This window comes from Hylobates moloch, unplaced genomic scaffold (assembly GCF_009828535.3).
Source record: "Hylobates moloch isolate HMO894 unplaced genomic scaffold, HMol_V3 SCAFFOLD_16, whole genome shotgun sequence".
NCBI lineage: Eukaryota > Metazoa > Chordata > Mammalia > Primates > Hylobatidae > Hylobates > Hylobates moloch.
The window spans coordinates 74,591,258-74,610,029 of NW_026652291.1; the positions used below are offsets into that span (position 1 = coordinate 74,591,258).

The 18,772-nt window shown below is 40.8% G+C and overlaps 1 protein-coding gene across 3 annotated transcripts in view; it reads left to right on the forward strand.

Annotated features, from left to right (window-relative positions):
• Nucleotides 1-1,638: 1,638 nt before the first annotated feature.
• Nucleotides 1,639-18,772, forward strand: part of TTC6 (tetratricopeptide repeat domain 6) — a 246,741-nt gene continuing 229,607 nt past the window's right edge. For 2 of the 3 annotated variants that reach the window (XM_058429881.1, XM_058429882.1), the window contains exons 1-2: nucleotides 1,675-1,803; nucleotides 12,321-13,274. In XM_058429881.1, the coding sequence (XP_058285864.1) occupies nucleotides 12,336-13,274 (939 nt within the window). In that variant the 5' untranslated portion in view covers nucleotides 1,675-1,803; nucleotides 12,321-12,335. Of the gene's footprint in view, nucleotides 1,804-12,320; nucleotides 13,275-18,772 lie in introns of all 3 variants that reach the window. The other variant, XM_058429880.1, reaches the window with a different exon arrangement.

Consider the following 18,772-nt stretch of genomic DNA (forward strand, 5'->3'; position numbering starts at 1 on the left):
TTTGTCATTTAAATTGTTTCCTGACTATATGATAGACAGATTTCAAGGTTACATTAATTTGAAATATTTTTTTAAGTTTAGGAACATGGCATGTATATTATTTTTGTGCAGCATTTGGGATGGTATCATGAACAATTAGTCACTTCACAAGCACTTTGGCTATTTGCTTATTATTTTAATTAGCAGGGAAAAGTAATTTACTCCTGGCCTGAAGGGGCTACTCCTACACTTACAGTAAAGCTGCCCATACAGAGTGCTCACAGGGCAGTGAGATGCGATTCAATGCAGTAAAATCGCAGGGTTGGCAGATCTTTTTCTGCAGAATGCTTCTCATCTTGAGAGCATTCAGCAACCATTTTCGAACACAGTGTATTAGGGAGTGAACTAACAGACGTTAGAGGCTGGATTATGATCTCCATTTTACAGATGAGCATGCAGAAACCCAGAGAGGGAAAGCAACTGGCCCACATGGTAAAGCTGTGTGTCCCAGGCTGGCTTTGTCTGTTCCTAGAGCAGGAGCTACCTTCTGGGAGGCCTGAGGATGCCTTAGTGCATCAGTCTCCAAAGCAAGGCTGTGCAGAGGCCCCGCTCTAGGGAGCTGTGCAGAGGCCCCGCTCTAGGGAGCTGTGCAGCACAAGACTTTTATCTTGAACTTCTGGGAAACATGTTGCCCTCTTCCAGCACAGATCTCATGGAGGATCTCTAGAGCGTTTATATCTTATTTTGACTATTCACGGCAACAAACTCCAGTACATTTTATCTGCCATTCTCCCTACCTCATTTTTTAGTTGCCTGAATTTGGAGAGAGAGGGGTTGGTATAGAGCAATATAAAATAAACATGTGTGGGCCTGCTAAGTGTACTGAGCAAAGCACATTCATCTACACTATATTATCTAATTGGTTTTTCTTTTTCTTTTTGAGCTTTTAAAAAATGGTGAGATATTACACAAGAAAATGAACACAACAGAAAACAATGGTTTATCACAAAGAGAAAATCTGAGAAGCCATCACCAAGGTTAAAAAGTAGAATGTTGCTGGCATCTCGACTGCCATAGTACTGCCTGCCCACTCACCATCACCGTCCCACTCCCAAGATGGCTACTCTCTGGACTTTTATGGTTATTACTTTCTTGTGTTTATTTGTAATACAGCAGCTGAGTCTACATCCACAAGCACCACAGTTTTTGAACTTTGTGTGATGAAATCATACAATATGCACCCCTCGGTGTCTGGCTTCTTTGCTCAACATTATGTTTGTGAAACATTCATCTGTGTTGCTCCCCAAAGCTGAAGTTTTAAATCTTGGGGTCCAGCATTATTCTTTTAAACGTAGAAAGAGCAAGAGTGTTAAGTAAGCAGTTGGTTAATCTCCGCAAAAGCTGCCAATGCAGGCGACTTCAGTCCAAGAGGCTCTTCGGGAGCAGCGTCTTTTTAGCGCCGGGAGAAGTGAGGCCTGGGTTTGGGGTCCAAGTCCGAGGCTGCCCCGGAGCGGGTCCCGCAAGGCGGGCGCACTTGAGGTGGGCGCCACGGTGCTGGGGGCTCCCACAGGGCAGAGGCGCGGAGAGGCGGGGCGGGGGAGGGCGCGCGGCTCGTTGCTGGGCGACCGAGCGCGTCCTTTCTTCGGTTGAGTCAGTTGAGCCCACCCGGCCCCTAGGCACCGGAAAGGCCTGTTGGACACTCGCCGAGCGGCGGGGCCAAGCTCACCGCCACCTGAACTGGAGCGGAGGCGCCCTCCAGGCCGGGTGAGAGGAGAACGCAGCCTGGGGCGCGGTGACTTCGTGTGGGCGCTTTGCGAAGGAGAGGTGCATTGTTTGGGCGGAGCGGTTGTCCCCTCTGTTCCGCCTCGCTAATCCGCTGTGGCAGGTTCACCCCGACAGAAATCAGGGTAGAAGAAGGGGCTGGGGCACTGGGGCTGGAGTTTGGGCTGCCTTTCGTGGGAGAATGAGCACGGGTTGAAGAGGAGCTGGGAGGATTGAGAACCTGGTGGAAAGGAGAAGGTAGGTGCACGACGCCAGACCGGGCTGTGGAGACAGGAGAAAAAGAGGCTAGGAAGGAGAAAGAGGGGGATTCCAAGAGACTTCGGGAGGTGAAAGGTCACAGTGGAGGGACTTTAATTTCCATCTACCTGACCTCTGCTGTCCCTTTACAGGGCAGCTTGTTTTGAGTAAACTTTAACTACCATTAGGTGGTTGCTCCCACTAGGGTCAATGTGTGTAGTTTCAGAATAGAGACCAGTTTCCTGAATTTGGCTCCAACTCCTTGGTGGACGGTGAGACACTGTGGGCTTAATGCAAGGATTGTTGGCATTGAAGCCCACGACCCACAGTGCAACTATTGCAAACTACTGCTGCAGAAATTTGAAGGAGATCAATAGTTTTTTTTTTAACGTGCAAATCTAAAAGTTGAACAAATTGCTTTTTTCATATCTACAACTTTATAGAGGCATAATTTATATTCAGTAAACTGCACAAATGAACAGTTGTACAATGTACAAGGTACAGGCGTACAATTTGGTGAGTTTTGACAGATGCATATACCTTTGAAACATTTCCTGCAATCAATATAACCGAACCTCTTCATTCTTCTGCCCTCTTTGCCCTTCATCCCTGCTTTTAGCCCACACCCTGTAACCAATCACGGATCTGCTGTGTGACACTATAGAAGAGGTTGCATTTTCTAGAATTTTATATACAAGAAAGCATACAGTATATGCCCTTTTGTGTCTGGTGTCCTTTACTTGGCATAATGATTTGCCATGACCTTTGCCTTGATTACTGTAGCTTACTATAGTAGGTTTTGAAATTGGATAGTGCAAGTCCTCCTGCCTTTTGTTTTTAAAAATCACATTGGTGATTTTAAGTCATTTGAATTTGTGTATACACTTTAGATTCAGCTTGTAATTTCTGTTTAAAAACCTGCTGTATTTTTTATTGGGATTGCATTGACTCTATAGATCTATTTGGGAGAATTGTGATTTTAAGAATATTGAGTCTTCTAATCTATGGACCTGGTATGTCTCCATTTATGTAGATCTTTAGTTTCTACAAATAAGGTTTTGTAATTTTCAGTGTAGAGATTTTGGACATTTTTTTGTTAGATTAATTCCTAAATTTTATGTTTTGTGGAGGCACTAGTGTAAGTGGAATTTTAAAAATATTTTCCAGTTGTTTGCTGCTACTATATAAACATGGCACTGATTTTGTATGTAGTTAACTGTGTACTGTGCAACCTTGATACTTTCAGTCTTAGTACATATAGATTTTTGTAGATTCTGCAGGATTTTTACCCTAAAAATTATGTCATCTGCAAATAGGGACGCTTTAACCTTTTCCTTTTCAATCTTTTTTATTTTTATTTCCTTATCTTGCCATATTGCAATGGCTAAGACCTTCAGTATGATGTTGAATATGCATGAAAAGAGTGAGACATTTTTTCCTTGTTTCCAACTTTAGGGGGAAAGCATAAATATAATGTTAGCTGTAAATTTTTTGAAGATTCTCTTAATTAGATTGAGGATGTTCCCTATGATTCATAGTTTGCCTAGAGCTACTAATTTATTTTAATCCTGAATGGTTGTTGAATTACGTCAAATGCTTTTTCACTACCAAAATAATCATATTATTTTCATGTACTCTGTTAATATAGTGAATTATATTGATTTTCAAATCAATATAATAAAATCAAGATACTTAAATCAATTTTTCAACCCTCGGATAAACTCTATTTGGTCAAAATGTGTTATCCTTTTCAAAAATATATTTTTGGATTTGATTTGCTAATATTTTGTTAATGATTTTTGCAAGTATGCTCACAAGGAATATTAGTATGTAGTTTTCTTTCTTTAAAAAATGTCTTTGTCAGGTTTAGTATTATGGTTATGTAGGTATCATAAAATAAATTTTCCTTCCTCCTCTATTTGCTGAAAGAAATTTGTGTAAGATGGGTGTTATTTCTTTCTTGAATACTTGAGAGAACCATCCAGGGCTGGAATTGTCTTTGTGGTAAGATTTTTTAAACAGATAAAAATTTTTAAAAATATAGAGCTATTCAGATTTCCTGTTTCTTATGTTAATTTTGGTACCTTGTAATTTTCAGAGCCCATTTCATCTAAATTGTTAGATGTTGTTGGTATAGTGTTGTTTATCACATGTTTTAAATTGGCCTTTATTATCTTTAGGTTCTGTAGTGAAATCCTGTCTTTCATTCCTGATATTGGTGATTTTCATGCTCTTAAACAGTCTAGCCAGATGGGTTTTTAAATTTTATTGAGATTTTAAAAGAACCAACTCTTGACTTAGTTAATTTTCTCATTTCTTTTTCTGTTTTCCATGTGATTGATTTATATCCTTATATTTATTATTTCCTTCCATTAGTTTGAGTATGTGTTATTCTTTTCCTAGATTCTTAATATGGAACTTTAGGTTATTGATTTTAGACCTTTCTTCTTTTTGGTTTAATCATTTAGGGTATAAGTTTCCTTCTTAACACTGCTTCACCTACACCCCACACATTCTGATATGTTGTGTTTTCATTATTATTCAGTCTAAAATATTTTTTAACATTTAATAATATCTTTTGTTTTTCATTTCCTTACCTATTGGCTTTTTAGTTGCACCTCTTTGTATTACTTTAAAAATGGTTTCTCCAGTAATTACAATATACATCCTTAACATTTCAAAGTCTACTTAGAGTTAATATTGAACTAGTGCACGTAAAATGCAGAAACTGTACAACCATATAGTTCCTTTACCCATGCCTATCCCAGTCTTTTTGGTTCTTGTTGTCATATGTACTGCACCTACTTACATAAACATCCCACAACACAATATTATAATTTTCATACATTATTTTTAAACTTGAGAAAAAAATAGCTTCATGCACTTACTCAGATGCTTGACATTTCTCATCTTCATTCATTTTTAAAGATTTAAATTTCCTTCTAATATCATTTCTCTTCTGCCTGAAGACCATTCTTTAGCATTTCTCATAATTCCTATTGGCTGGTGAGTAATTCTTTCAGTTTTTTTTTTTTAAATCTGAATATGTCTTTATTTTGTTTACCTTTTAAAAAAGAACATGCATGCTGGATATAGAATACTTGGTTGACAGTTTAAATTAATCAATTTATTTATTGAGACAGAGTCTTGCTGTGTTGCCCAGGCTGGAGTGCAGTGTCACAATCTTGGCTTATTGCAGCCTCTACCTCCTGGGTTCAAGAATTTCTCTTGCTTCAGCCTCCCAAGTAACTGGGATTACAGCTGCCCAGCACCATGCCCAGCTAATTTTTGTATTTTTAGTAGAGATGGAGTTTCAGCATGTTGGCTGGGCTGGTCTCAAACTCCTGACCTCAAGAGATCTGCCTGCCTAGGCCTCCCAAAGTGCTGGGATTACAGGTATGAGCCACTGCACCTGCTCTTGGTTGACAGTTAAAAAAAAATCTTTTAGCATGTTACAAATCCTGTTTCCCTGTCTTCTGTTCTTAGGGGTGTCTGATGAGAAGTCCATGGTCTTTGAATTATTGTTTATCTGTCAATAACGTGTTGTTTCTCTCTGTCTGCTTTTGAATTTTGTCTTTGTCTTTGTTTTTCATCGCCTTACATATGATTTTCTTTACATTTATTCTGGATGAGATTCACTGAGCTTCTTGAATTTATAAATTTGTCTTTCTTCGGAAGTTCTCAAACATAATTATTTTTTGAGACAGATTCTCTTTGTCCCTCAGGCTGCTGGAGTGCAGTGGAGCAATCATTCTCCTTTTTCCTTGGGATTCTAATTATCTGAATGTTAGCGTTTTTTGGTATTATCCTTACAGGGATCTCAGGCTTTCTTTTTTCTCTTTTCTTATAGTGGATAATTTCTGTGCATTTATCTTTAAACTCGGTTACTCTTTTCTCTGACATCTCCATTTTCCTAAATTTTTTTTGAAAATATATTTTCTGGTATAAAATTTCTATTTTTATTTTTTAAATTTGTCTGCCAAGATTTTCTTTTTATTAATCTCTAGCATATTTTCCTTTACTTCATTGAGCATAGTTATAACAGTTGCTTTAATGTCCTTTTCTAATAATCTGAACATCTGAGTAATTTCTGGACTGGGATCTGTTCAATTTTCTTTTTCTTTTTATTAATCTCTAGCATATTTTCCTTCACTTGATTGAGCATAGTTATAAGAGTTGCTTAAAGTCATTTCTGGACTGGGATCTGTTTCTTATGTTTACCTCTGAGAATGAGTCAATTTTCCCAAGTCTTTTCATGCCAAGTATTTTTGGACTATATCCTGGACATTGTGAATGTTTTGTCATGTAGGGTCTAGGTTCTGTCATATCCTTTCTGAAGAATGTTGTTTTCCATTTAGCAGGCATTTCACCAGTCAGTTAAACTCATTATAAGACCTGTCTTACTCTGTGGTTGGTGGTTCAGTTCAGCTCTTTAAGCCTTTGCTGTGCTACTTTGAGTTTGTCCTGCATATACGTGAATCAAAGGTCAGTCAGAGACATGTGGGGTTTAGACAGAATTTGGGGATTATCTTCTCTGGGTCTCTTCCTTCCAGAATTTCTCTCTCACTTCTCAGTGATGTTTGTTGTCTGGGCTCCTTTCCCTGATTCTTCTGGCTAGAATGATGAAGGGCTTACTATCAATGTTTTTGACAGTTGCACTATGCCATTCTGCAATTATGGACTGTGTTTGACGAAAAACCACAATAAACCTGGAAACTTCTTTCCAGGCCAGTTTACACAAATGTTGACTTTCCTCCACAATCTTCCTGCTTTTGTTTACTCTGAAGAATTCTTAGGTCAATAAAAAAAATATTTTCTCCAGACTTTATATGGTGTTGTGAGGAACTGGTTTGTAAAGATGCATCTGTGAATTAGCCAGCCATGGTGGCGAGTCCCTGTAGTCCCCGCTACTCAGGAGGCTGAGGCAGGACATTGGCGTGAACCCGGGAGACGGAGCTTGCAGTGAGCTGAGATCGTGCCACTGCACTCCAGCCTGGGCGACAGAGTGATACTCCGTCTTAAAAAAAAAAAAAAGATGCATCTATGGCTCTCCAACAAATTGCTTTTGAAACTGAGAGCAGGCAATATTTTAACATGTCAAAAGTATGAGGACCGTTAAACACACACACACATCATTTTATTTTTACTTATTCTTTAAAAAATTTGTTTTTATTTAAGACAGAGTCTTTGTCACCCAGGCTGGAGTGCAGTGGCACAATGATGGCTCACTGCAGCCTTGACCTCCTGGGCTCAAGCAATCCTTCTACCTCAGCCTCCTGTCTAACTGGAACCAGAGGCATGTGCCACCAGACCTGGTTAATTTTTTACTTTTTGCAGAGACAGGGTCTCCCTATGTTGTCTTCATTGGTCTTGAACTCCTGGGCTCAAGCAATTCTCCCTTCTTGGCCTCCCAAAGCGCTGGGATTACAGGATGAGCCACTGCACCTGGCCACATTTTATTTTTAAATTTTGGCTTTTTAAGCAATTAAAGGGAGTCCAAGAAGGGAAGATGGAAAATGGGGAGAAGAAAAAGGCCCGGGAATATTTTGTTGTTTCATTAGCTGTTATGTATTTATATATGTATGTATTTCTGAATGTAAGTGTATATTCACAAGGGATATAGGCATATTCTAGGTGACTGTTACAAAGGGCTGAGTTTTTATAGTTATTGAAGTTTCTGTTAGCTTTTCAATAGCTCAGAGAGAAACCTCTTCTGAGCCTGAAAAATAGCTTTTTCTCTATTTTCTATACCCTTTTGGATGAGCACATGTAAGTGGTTTTTACTATTATTGATATTAACAGGATTAAAGGCAGCAAAACAAGTATAGAAAGTGCAGAAAAATAGAAAAAAAATCACTGTTTTCCCATTCTTTTAGCAAAATTATTAATATGTTTATATATTTCTTTTGAGGCTTTTTTTTTGTAAATGACAATGAGGGCACAAACAGATCTCATTTCTCCCACTGATATTTCAAAAGCAAATATTGTTTTCAGAATATTTTTGTTTTCCTTGCAAGGCTGAAGATTTCACTAAATGAGATAGATTGTCCTTGGGTTAAGTTGTTTCTTTTGGAACCTTAATACTGCACATTGGAAATTGACATTGGCCTGAAGTTTAGGAAGTATGTCAATTGAGATGATATTTGATTATGGACCTAGGAAAACCCAAATCTTGTTCTTAATAGGTTATCCTTCTCAGTGTGGTCCCCTGACTACATATAGGAAGAGGTCAAGGTCAGGTAATCCATATTATTTCTGGGCCCATTCCTAATGTAATACTCTGATGAGCTAGGCCTAACATATGCAGACTGCTTTCCCTTTGTGAGGTGGGTTTGTGTAGCTTGGAACCAAGTCATGTGGTAATCCGCTCCATTTATTTCAACTTTAGTTACAGTCTAGAGCAAAGTTTTGGATTTTCCGTTCCAATAGGAGAAATAGACACAACTGCAAGAACCAGAGAGCAACCTGTAATGGTCTAGAGAATTCAAGTGTGCAGCCCTGCTTGAGTCTTTAGACATTTTTGGCTGGAGAACTTTCTTCTGATGGCTGACCTGGTCTTGTGAGAGAGAAGAAAAGGCTGGCTCTTGACCCTTCTGATTGCTTCACTGCTCAGGCCTTGAACCTCCTGGCAGAAGAGAAAGGAAAAGACATAGACAGATTTTAAGAGCATTCTGTCCCATTTTAAAGTGTAGGGTAAACATAATCAACCTGGTTTGTGAGCTGCCTATTTGACACATCATGTAGATGAATACTTTTTCCTTTAGAGACAACTACGTTATTTTTCCCTTGGTATCTCCAAACTAGAACTAGTCTCTCTTAGTAAATTGCTCCTATGAAAAAGAGAACATGCTATTTTCTCATGAGAATGAATGTTTAAAAGTCATTTTACGTATTTTGTGTTGTAGGAGTGGGTGGGGGAATAAAGGCACTTAGCTTTGATGGGCTGGCCCATGAAGCACTGGTATACCACTCATCTTGAATGCACAATAGAAGTTCCTGTTGAATTTAGAAGTTCTATTTCCTGTTGGTTTAATTTTAGATAGAAAGAGCAACTTTCCTGTTAAGAACTCATGGGAATGTACTGAGAAGTGTTAAACAATGAACACTTGTTAAACTTCAATAGCAAACCAAAGGCCTGGGAGAAGTGGGAAAGCAGGAACTAAGAAATAAAAGGGAAGTGCAAGTGGGAGAGTCAAGTCAGATTCTCATCAGGTACTAATGTACTTCTGGTCTGTGCTCTGTTCCAGTTACTACCTTTCAACCTTTTGCAGGAAGAAATGCAGATAGTGTTGATATGAACATATTGCCACCTGTGCAAACAATAACAGCCAAAATACTATGGAGGGTGTGGATTATACAGCATTTTTTAAAGTAGGGAAACTTTCTTAAGGTCTTTAGAAATAATTTCTAATGTTCATATCCTATGGCCTGGAAAACTGGCAACAGATTATTTTCACTTTTTAGTATGAACCCTTGGTATGGATAGAATTGAATTGTCCAAGGTCTAGTCAGTGGTGGAGCTAGGTAAAGAAAGAAAGCCTGTTGATTCCCAGATATGATGAGCTCTTCGTGTAGCAGGGTCTTCAGTTAAAAGCAGTAAGACTATATTTGGGGGATAAACAGGAGATTTTCTTCATATTATCAAACATCATGATAAATGAATAACTACAATTATAAAGATAATTATTTCATGAATTGATATGTGTCCAACTAAGAAATATAGATAAGTGATAAAAATGCAAAGTAAAATAAAAATATATTTTCCACATTTAAGTTTTAAGTCTATATGGATTTATTTGGGTACATCATGAAATACACCAAAAAATTGCACCGAATAGTTGTCCAGTTGTCTCAGCACAATTTATTGAAAAATTCTTTCATCATCGATTTAATGCTACCTTTATAACTAATATTATATTTAATCCTTTTTCTCACTTTCTTAGTGTAGCTATTGATTTTAGCAGCAGTTTTTCAGTTCTAATTCTTATATCTGTAAACCTATTGTTTATCTGGTTGCTCTTCATTGAGGGACAAGTGCTCCCTTGTCATTTATGTTTTCCATTTTTTTTTTGGCTAATCCAGCCTGTTTATTATTTCAAATGAATTCAGAATTACCTTTCAAAGTTCAAAATATCATTTTCAGAGTTTTGCATTGGCGTGAAACCAAACCAGTATTTTGGGAAGACCTGATATAATTAAAATATTTGGTCTTTCCATTAAGGAATGTTAACTTCCTATTTAGTTGAATCTTTCTTCAATGTCTTTCAGTAAAATTTAAAAAATTTAATCATGTAGTTTCAGTACATCTTTTTGTTAGGTTTATGCCTACATACTTACTTTAAAAAATATTACAAATGAAATTTTACCATTATAGTAAAAAAATTGTTTTAAATAGGGACAGGGTCTCTGTTGCCCAGGCTAGAGTCCATTATGTTTTTGATAGGACCATTTTGGTATAAAGAAGTTATTGGGGGATATATATATATTTTAAGTTCAAATCCCTTGCAGAATCCTATTAGAGTTCTAGTGTCTGTGTTTTCAGTAGATAATCATATCTGGAAATAACGATGACATTCCAGAGGTGTTTCTGCCTTATTGTTTTATTTATTTTCAAAGAAACTTGACCTTGGGTATTCTCTAAAGACTTACTATTCTTCTAGTTCACTGTATTTTGTTTTACTTTCATTGTTTTACCCTGATTTCTTGAAATGCTCCTCTTGGTGTGTTCTGTGGAACACTGTCCTCTTCATTTTTCTAACTCTCTGATTGCTCTTGCCCCCCCACCCCCCGCCTCACACAGGTAAGTGTGCCACAGAACCTGGCATTGGTCCCCTATTTATACTTACTGCTAGCCTGGCTTTGTGTAATGATGTTTCAAGATCTCAAAATCTACTTATGATCATAGCTAGCTGGCCCTGCTGAATAACACAATTTTTTAAAATTGTAGTTAAAATTCACATAACAAAATTTGTCCTCTTTACCAGTTTAAAGTGTACGGTTCAGTGAGTAACAGAAGTTTTGTTATGACTAAGACTTCATTAGGCTGACTCAAAGTCCCTATTTTTTGAAGGAGCTTTCATTGCTCCCATTTATTCCTAATCATTGGCCAGGTCCTATCAGTTTTACCTTGCTTTGTCTCTATTTTTACTCTGCTTCATTATCGAGGCCAGACTCAAGCTCCAGCTACCAGATTCTTACTTGTCCTTCCAGCCTTTATTCTTTCTTCTACTCAATATATCAAGTTTCTTTTCTGCTAAAAATTTTGAGTGGTTTCCAGTAGCTCACAGAAAAAGTACAGAGAGTGGCACTAAAGGCCTCATAATCTAGCTGCAGCCCACTCTGAGGCTTCCCGCATTCCCTTCCTACATGCTGCTGTGGCTCAGGTGACACTTGGAGGGAGTGAGCTGGATAAGGAAGGGGACACCTGGGACCAGCTGGAGAGGGAAGGGGAAACAGCTGTCTAGCTACAAGAGCTGGGATTTGGCCCTTGCACTGACAGACCCTTCATTTTTCTTTTTTTCAGAGAAACTGCAAATCTGAATTGGTTAATGAAAATCTTCCAATTTAAAATAGTTGGCTATGAATTAAGATTGTGGAAGTAAGCCAGACATGGTTGCTCACACCTGTAATTCCAACACTTTGGAAGGCTGAGGTGGGAGGATGGCATGAGCCCAGGGAGTTAGAGACCAGCCTGGGCAACACAACGAGACAGAATCTTTACAAAAAATTAAAGTACTAGCTGGATGTGGTGTACCACATTTGGTCGCAGCTACTCAGGAGGCTTAGGTGGGAGGATCGCTTGAGCCCAGAAGGCCGAGGCTGCACTAAGCCATGATCATGCCACTGCACTCCAGCCACTTGGGCAACAGAGCGACATCTTGTCTCAAAAAAAGAAAGCATTGTTGAAATACTCTGAACTATATGGGCTGAATGATCCAGACCTCAGGCCACAGTTTGTGGCCTTTGTTCTGTTGTAGCAGGGGTCCTGGGGATTTTCTAAGCTATGCTTAGTATGATGCTGCTTGCCTGGAAGTGGAACATTACTAATTAGAGTCTAAAGAAATGTTAAAAGAAATCCAATAGGGGTTTGGGAAACCTCCACCGAAAAAAATGACTGTTTTAGAGGTTTTTCATGGTTCTTGTGAAAGGGCTAATAGGTGGATATAAAATTACATGATAATTTTACCCACTTGTGCCTCAGGGAGCATAGTGAGGTTTTATTATGAGAAGCTTTGCTGAGCTGGAATTTTATTCCAGTTTTGTTGTATATTTATGTATATACGCACACCACATATATGATTGTTTTGGGGCTTACTTTACAGGTCAAATTTGTCAAGATGTCCACGATCCCGAGGCACTTTGGCCTGAAATACAAAGAGGAATCGTACATGTTTAAAGAGCTTGAGAAGGTTCGGCAGGAAACTAAAAAGGATTTTGTCCGATTCAAGCAGAAGTTGGCCTCCAAGCCGGCTGTAGATGAAAGCCCAGTCCACAGCCTCCATGCCCCCGGCCCGGCCCGCCCCGTGCGCGTTTCCTGCGCCGCAGCCGGGACGTCCAGAGGGTACCCTCCAGCTAAAGGCCCTGCGATGTCCGCGGCCGCCCTCCTGCAGGAGGTGCTCGGAGGCGCGCCGCGTCCCTCGGGCCTGGGTGAGGCGGCGGCTCCAGGCAAGACCTGGTCGTTCCGCCCCCGGGACTTTTACTTGCAGAGCTCCGCGTCCCTACGGCACCAGGCCCTGAAAAAGCCCCTAGTCATCGCCTCGGGGTTCGGCACGGCCAGACCCGTGGTCCTGCTGCCGCCGCCCGAGCCGCCCGTGAAGCGCAGAGCGCGCGGGGCCTTGGAGAGCTCGCGGCACGCGGCCCCCAGGCGGGTCCTCGACCTGGGCAGGGGGCGCAAGGAGAGCCAGGAGGTAGCTCCTCTCGCAGGGCCCTGCATGGCCAAAGAGAGGAAGGCCAGCTCCGTCTCCGCAGAGGACAGCTACATGGAGGCCAGCAGTGGGCGGAGGAAAGTGAGCATCCCCACCCACTTCGTGAGCGAGAGCGGGGCCCGCGAGGCGCGGGAAGCGGCGGGGTTAGGAACCCAGGGAGAACAGGAGAGCTGGCCGCTCAGCGACGCGCAGGAGGCCGCCTGTCAGGCGCTGCTGCCCGCCCGCGTGATCCCCACGTCCATCGAAGAGATCATCGCCTCGCTGCAGTCCGAGGCCCAGCTGGCCTCCGACCAGACCATCAAAGAGCTCATACGGAGCGTCCTTGGCCAGAACTACGACATTAGAATGGAAGTAGGTGAACCAAAACAAGAGTAACATTTTTCCCAAATGCAATCTGGGGTACATTATATAAGTAAGAGTAGTTTATTATGAATAATATTTCAGTGCACAGGGTGTCATGTATTATAACACAAAAACACTGGGGTGTTATTCAACTTCTTTGCATTTTATTTGAATTTTGCATTTGAATTTTTGAATTTTCTGTCTTACCCTCTTTTCAAAGTGAAGGAAACTGAGCGATGATCCCGAAAACTGGTTCAGAGAACATTAGCTGAAGACTTCAGTAATAACGTCACTAGGAGCCTTCCCCTTCAAAGCTTTCGTGATTATTCAGTATTAAAGGAACAGGCATTTTATGTGAAAAACTCTTTTTTCTATTACAGTTTAGTAGTATTAGTAGTAAATTACAGTAAAAGTGCATTTATATTCTAAGAAGACAGCATATTACTATTTATAAGAATTCTATATTTTCAGTGAAAGTCAGTCTCTTGAAACATTTTTAAAAACTTTATTTTCTATGTCTTCGCAATCATAGAGATTTGTAAGTGCTTCTTGTATGCCAAACTCTATGGGACACACTTTACATACATTTTTGTCCCCATGACAACCCTATCAGGTCAATAGATACTAATAAAAGTCCTGTCTGACATGGAGGCCTTCTAGCTTTAGTGAAGTTAAAAAAGACTGGCACGGTGTTATGGAGCTAATGCATGGCAGAGCTGGGATTCCACCCCAGGCAGTCTCATCCGAGACACTGAGCTGGAACCATGCCCAGGACAGCCCATTGATTCACTATAACTTGTCCCTGGTAGGAAGCTAAGCTAGATAGGGTCATATTTAAGTTTAAGATATTTTGTCCATTATACAGACTTTGCTGTGGCAGGGACATTGACAGCAAAAGCAGTAACAAGGGAACTTGAGCCCCAAACCCAAAGAAAGAAAGAAAGACAGAAAAAATATGAGACACAGTCTTTTTTGAGAATGACAGAAGCAAGAAGGTTCTATTACTGCTCTTGGCTGCAGCTACAAATATCTTATTAGTACACAGAATACTGCTACTGCATTATGTCTTTAAAATTGTTTCAGCCCCAGAATACACTCTTGGCTGTGATTTAAGGAATGTGACCATAAAGGGAAGCAAAAACAGGTATGAACAGGAGTCTCTGGTGTTGCCTTTGGCCTAACGTTTGTGGGCAGAGTATGACAAATGTTCTGAGTTGAGACTCACACCTCCCCATTGTTACTGAACAAGATCAGGGTGACTGCTCAGGCCATTTCAAAATGGATATTTCTAGTTAGATTTTCTGTGAATCTAATAAGAGAAGAAATCAGGGATGCCCAATGAAGAGCCTTAGCAAAGAGAAGAAAGGCCTCGGTGCCCCTACTTCTGACATAGATTCCATGCTCTACGACATAGTTAAGGTACTTGACATGAAGAGAGGATGGTATTAGAAACTGGTCCAGAGGTCCCGTACAGTTGAGGAAAGTTATACCTCAGAGCAGGGTCCCATAAGAAAGATTGTATTTTGACAGGCTCAAATGGACTTAGGGATATATGAAGAGAGACTATTAAATGAATAATGAACATTGCAGTGTATTCGGCTCTTCTACCAGAAGTGTTAATTCCTCTTGTGTATTCTTTTTTTTTTTTTGACGGAGTCTTGCTGTGTCGCTCAGGCTGGCGTGCCGTGGTGTGGTCTCCGCTCACTGCAACCTCCACCTCCCGGGTTCCGCCATTCTCCTGCCTCACCCTCTTGAGTAGCTGGGACCACAGGCACCCACCACTACGCCCGGCTAATTTGTTGTATTTTTAGTAGAGACAGGGTTTCACCATGTTAGCCACGATGGTCTCGATCTCCTGACCTCGTGATCTACCCGCCTCGGCCTCCCAAAGTGCTGGGATTACAGGCTTGAGCCACTGTGCCCGGCCCCTCTTGTGTATTCTTTTTATGGCATTTCTCCTACATATTGTTTTATGTAGGAGAGTGGCATGGATCATGGAGCATTAGAATCAAGTGTATCTTGGACAGTATCAGGTGTCTCAGTCCCATCCCTGCCTCTCATTATCTTGATTTTTTGAGTGCAGACTGGATTTTGTTCTTGGCTTTTAAAATTTTGACACCTCCACCCCACAACAATTCGAGATGATAGAGCTTGCATTTCTTAAAGTAAAAGTGGCTTCAGAAGTTTTATTAGGGTGAAAAACGTACAATGGGGAATTTGTTGAAATGGCACTGGGTGGTAGGTGAGAGATAGCAATAAGAATGCAAGTATAGGCTGGGCGCGGTGGCTCACGCTTGTAATCCCAGCACTTTGGGAGGCTGAGGCGGGTGGATCACCTGAGGTTCGAGACCAGCCTGGCCAACATGGTGAAACCCCATCTCTACTAAAAATACAAAAATTAGCTGGGCATGGTGGCTGGTGCCTGTAATCCCAGCTACTTGGGAGGCTGAGGCAGGAAAACTGCTTGAACCTGGGAGGCGGAGGATGCAGTGAGCCGAGACCACACCATTGCACTCCAGCCTGGGGACAAGAGTGAGACTTCGTCTAAAAAAAAAAAAAAAAGAATGTAAGTATGCAAGTATAAAAGTGGTGTCCAAATTATGATTTTAAAAATTCTTAAGAAGATTCGAATAAGGACGTTTGTTTTAAACGTTTGGGGCTTATGTAAATGATGTTCTTTCCAGGAAAAACAAGGAACATGATTCTTCCCTTTAGAAATCATAACTTACAGCCACATAGCAATCCCTAGAGGGAAGCCGAGAGGTAAGATGATCTTGGCAGACTGGACTGTCTTTGTTGAGAGCTTGGGAAAGGACATTCCACATGCAGCACTTGGAGGTCCATAGTTACGTGGGCCTGGAGTTGCAAAGAATACGGAGGGTTAAACTTAGCTGTCAAATGTCAGACACCTAAACCAGGATTTCTCAACATTGGCACTATTGACATTTTGGGCCACTTAATTTTTCATTGAAGGTGGCTGTCCTGTGAATTGTAGGATATTTCAAGGCATCCGTGGCTTCTATACACTAGATACTAGTAGCACCTCCCAAGTCATAACAATAAAAAATGTTTCTAGATGTTGCCAGATGAGCCCTTGAGGCGGGGGTCGAAATTATGCCACCCTCTTTTATCCAATTGAGAATCACTGACCTAAACAGTATGCATATACCATGGCAGGAGCAGTAGAAATGTTATGAATGTTTGTTTGTTTTGCTAAGACATTAAATAGTATCAGTCACAAAAATACATTCTAATTACATGTGGCTGGGGTTCACAGACCACTTTCCAGATGTTGACTGGAGGTTGAAGTATCCAGGTGGTCCTTGCTTCTGTCATGTGTAGTTGTTTTTGATCATATAGCTCAAAAGGAAAACGGCTTAACATGACCTAGATAAGAGAAAATTCATAGTCCAAGGTCTCCCATAAGCAAATAACATACAGTCTACAAAAATGTTATGTCATAAAACTTATGCTTATGTTTGCCTCGGGGAAGATGAAATAGATATCCTTTTTCTCTATTCTTCCTGCTAAGTAAAACTAACTATAAATCCTGAACATTATATATAAAACAAATATCAGAAGACCCCAAAACGTTAATAGCAGAAGACAGCTCATCTGTGGACTTTGGGACACAAGGAATGAACTGGTGGTGAATGCTCTGACTTTTCTTTTTGCCTAATTTCTCCCAGGCTTGTAGCTAAAGAAGCTGGTAACATGCATAGGAATGCCAATGGTTACAGATAGAAAAATCTGCAACAAAAGTCTGCTCTTTAGCCAAAGGATCAGGAAAGGGGCAGCCTAGCAAGACAAAAAATTTTTAGATGATAACTGTGTTACTCCAGCTAAATACTGCAGAAAAACCTGTGGCCCCACTCCCACCCCACCACTCAAGGCTGAATGGGGAGCCTGTATTTCTGACATAATTTGGGTATTTGTCCACACTCAAATCTCATGTCAAATTGTAATCCTCAGTGCTGCAGGTGGGGCCTGGTGGGAGGTGTTTGGGTCATGGTGGATCCCTCATGGCTTGGTGCTCTCTTTGCAATAGTGGGAGAGTTCTTGCGAGATCTGGCCGTTTACAAATGTGTGATCCCTTCCCCCCACTCTCTCTTGCTCCTGCTTTCATCATGTGAAGTGCCTGCTCCCGCTTTGCCTTCCACCGTGATTTTTAGCTTCCTGAGGCCTCCCGAGAAGGTGATGCCAGAGCTGTGCATCCCATACAGCCTGTAGAACCATGAGCCAATTAAACCTCTTTTTTTTTTTTTTATAAATTACCCAGTCTCTGGTATTTCTTTTTTTTTAAATTGTATTAAATCTCTTATTTTTATTATTATACTTTAAGTTCTGGGATACATGTGCAGGTTTGTTACATAGGTATACAAGTGCCATGGTGGTTTGCTGCACCCATCAACCCATCATCTGCATTAGGTATTTCTTCTAATGCTATCCCTCCCCCAGCCCCCCACCCCCTGACAGGCCCCGGTGTGTGATGTTCCCCTCCCTGTGTCCATGTGTTCTCATTGTTCAACTCCCACTTATGAGTGAGAACACGTGGTGTTTGGTTTTCTGTTCCTGTGTTAGTTTGCTGAGAATGATGGTTTCCAGCTTCATCCATGTCCCTGCAAAGGACATGAACTCATCCTTTTTTATGGCTCCATAGTATTCCATGGTGTATATGTGCCACATTTTCTTTATCCAGTCTATCACTGATGGGCATTTGGGTTGGTTCCAAGTCTTTGCTATGTGAATAGTGCTGCAATAAACGTATGTGTGCATGTGTCTTTATAGTAGAAGGATTTTGGGTATATACCCAGTAATGGGATTGCTGGGTCAAATGGTATTTCTGGTTCTAGATCCTTGAGAAATTGCCACACTGTCTTCCACGGTGGTTGAACTAATTTACACGCCCACCAACAGTGTAAAAGTGTTCCTATTTCTCCACATCCTCTCCAGCATCCGTTGATTCCTGACTTTTTTTTGTTTTTGTTTTTGAGATGGAGTTTCGCTCTTGTTGCCCAGGCTGGAGTGCAATGGCATGATCTCAGCTCACTGCAACCTCCACCTCCTGGGTTTAAGCAATTCTCTTGCCTCAGCCTCCTGAGTAGCTGGAATTGCAGGCATGTCCGACCATGCCTGGCTAACTTTGTATTTTTAGTAGAGACAGGATTTTACTATGTTGGTCAGGCTAGTCTTGAACTCCTGAACTCAGGTGATCCACCCACCTTGGTCTCCCAAAGTGCTGGGGATGAAAGGCATGAGCCACTGTGCCTGGCCTGTTTCCTGACTTTTTAATGATTGCCATTCTAACTGGCATGAGGTGGTATCTCATTGTGGTTTTGATTTGTATTTCTCTAATGTCCAGTGAGGATGAGCTTTTTTTTCATATGTTTGTTGGCTGCATAAATGTCTTCTTTTGAGAAGTGTCTGTTCATATCCTTCACCCACTTTTTGATGGGGTTGTTTTTTTCCTGTAAATTTATTTAAGTTCCTTGTAGATTCTGGATATT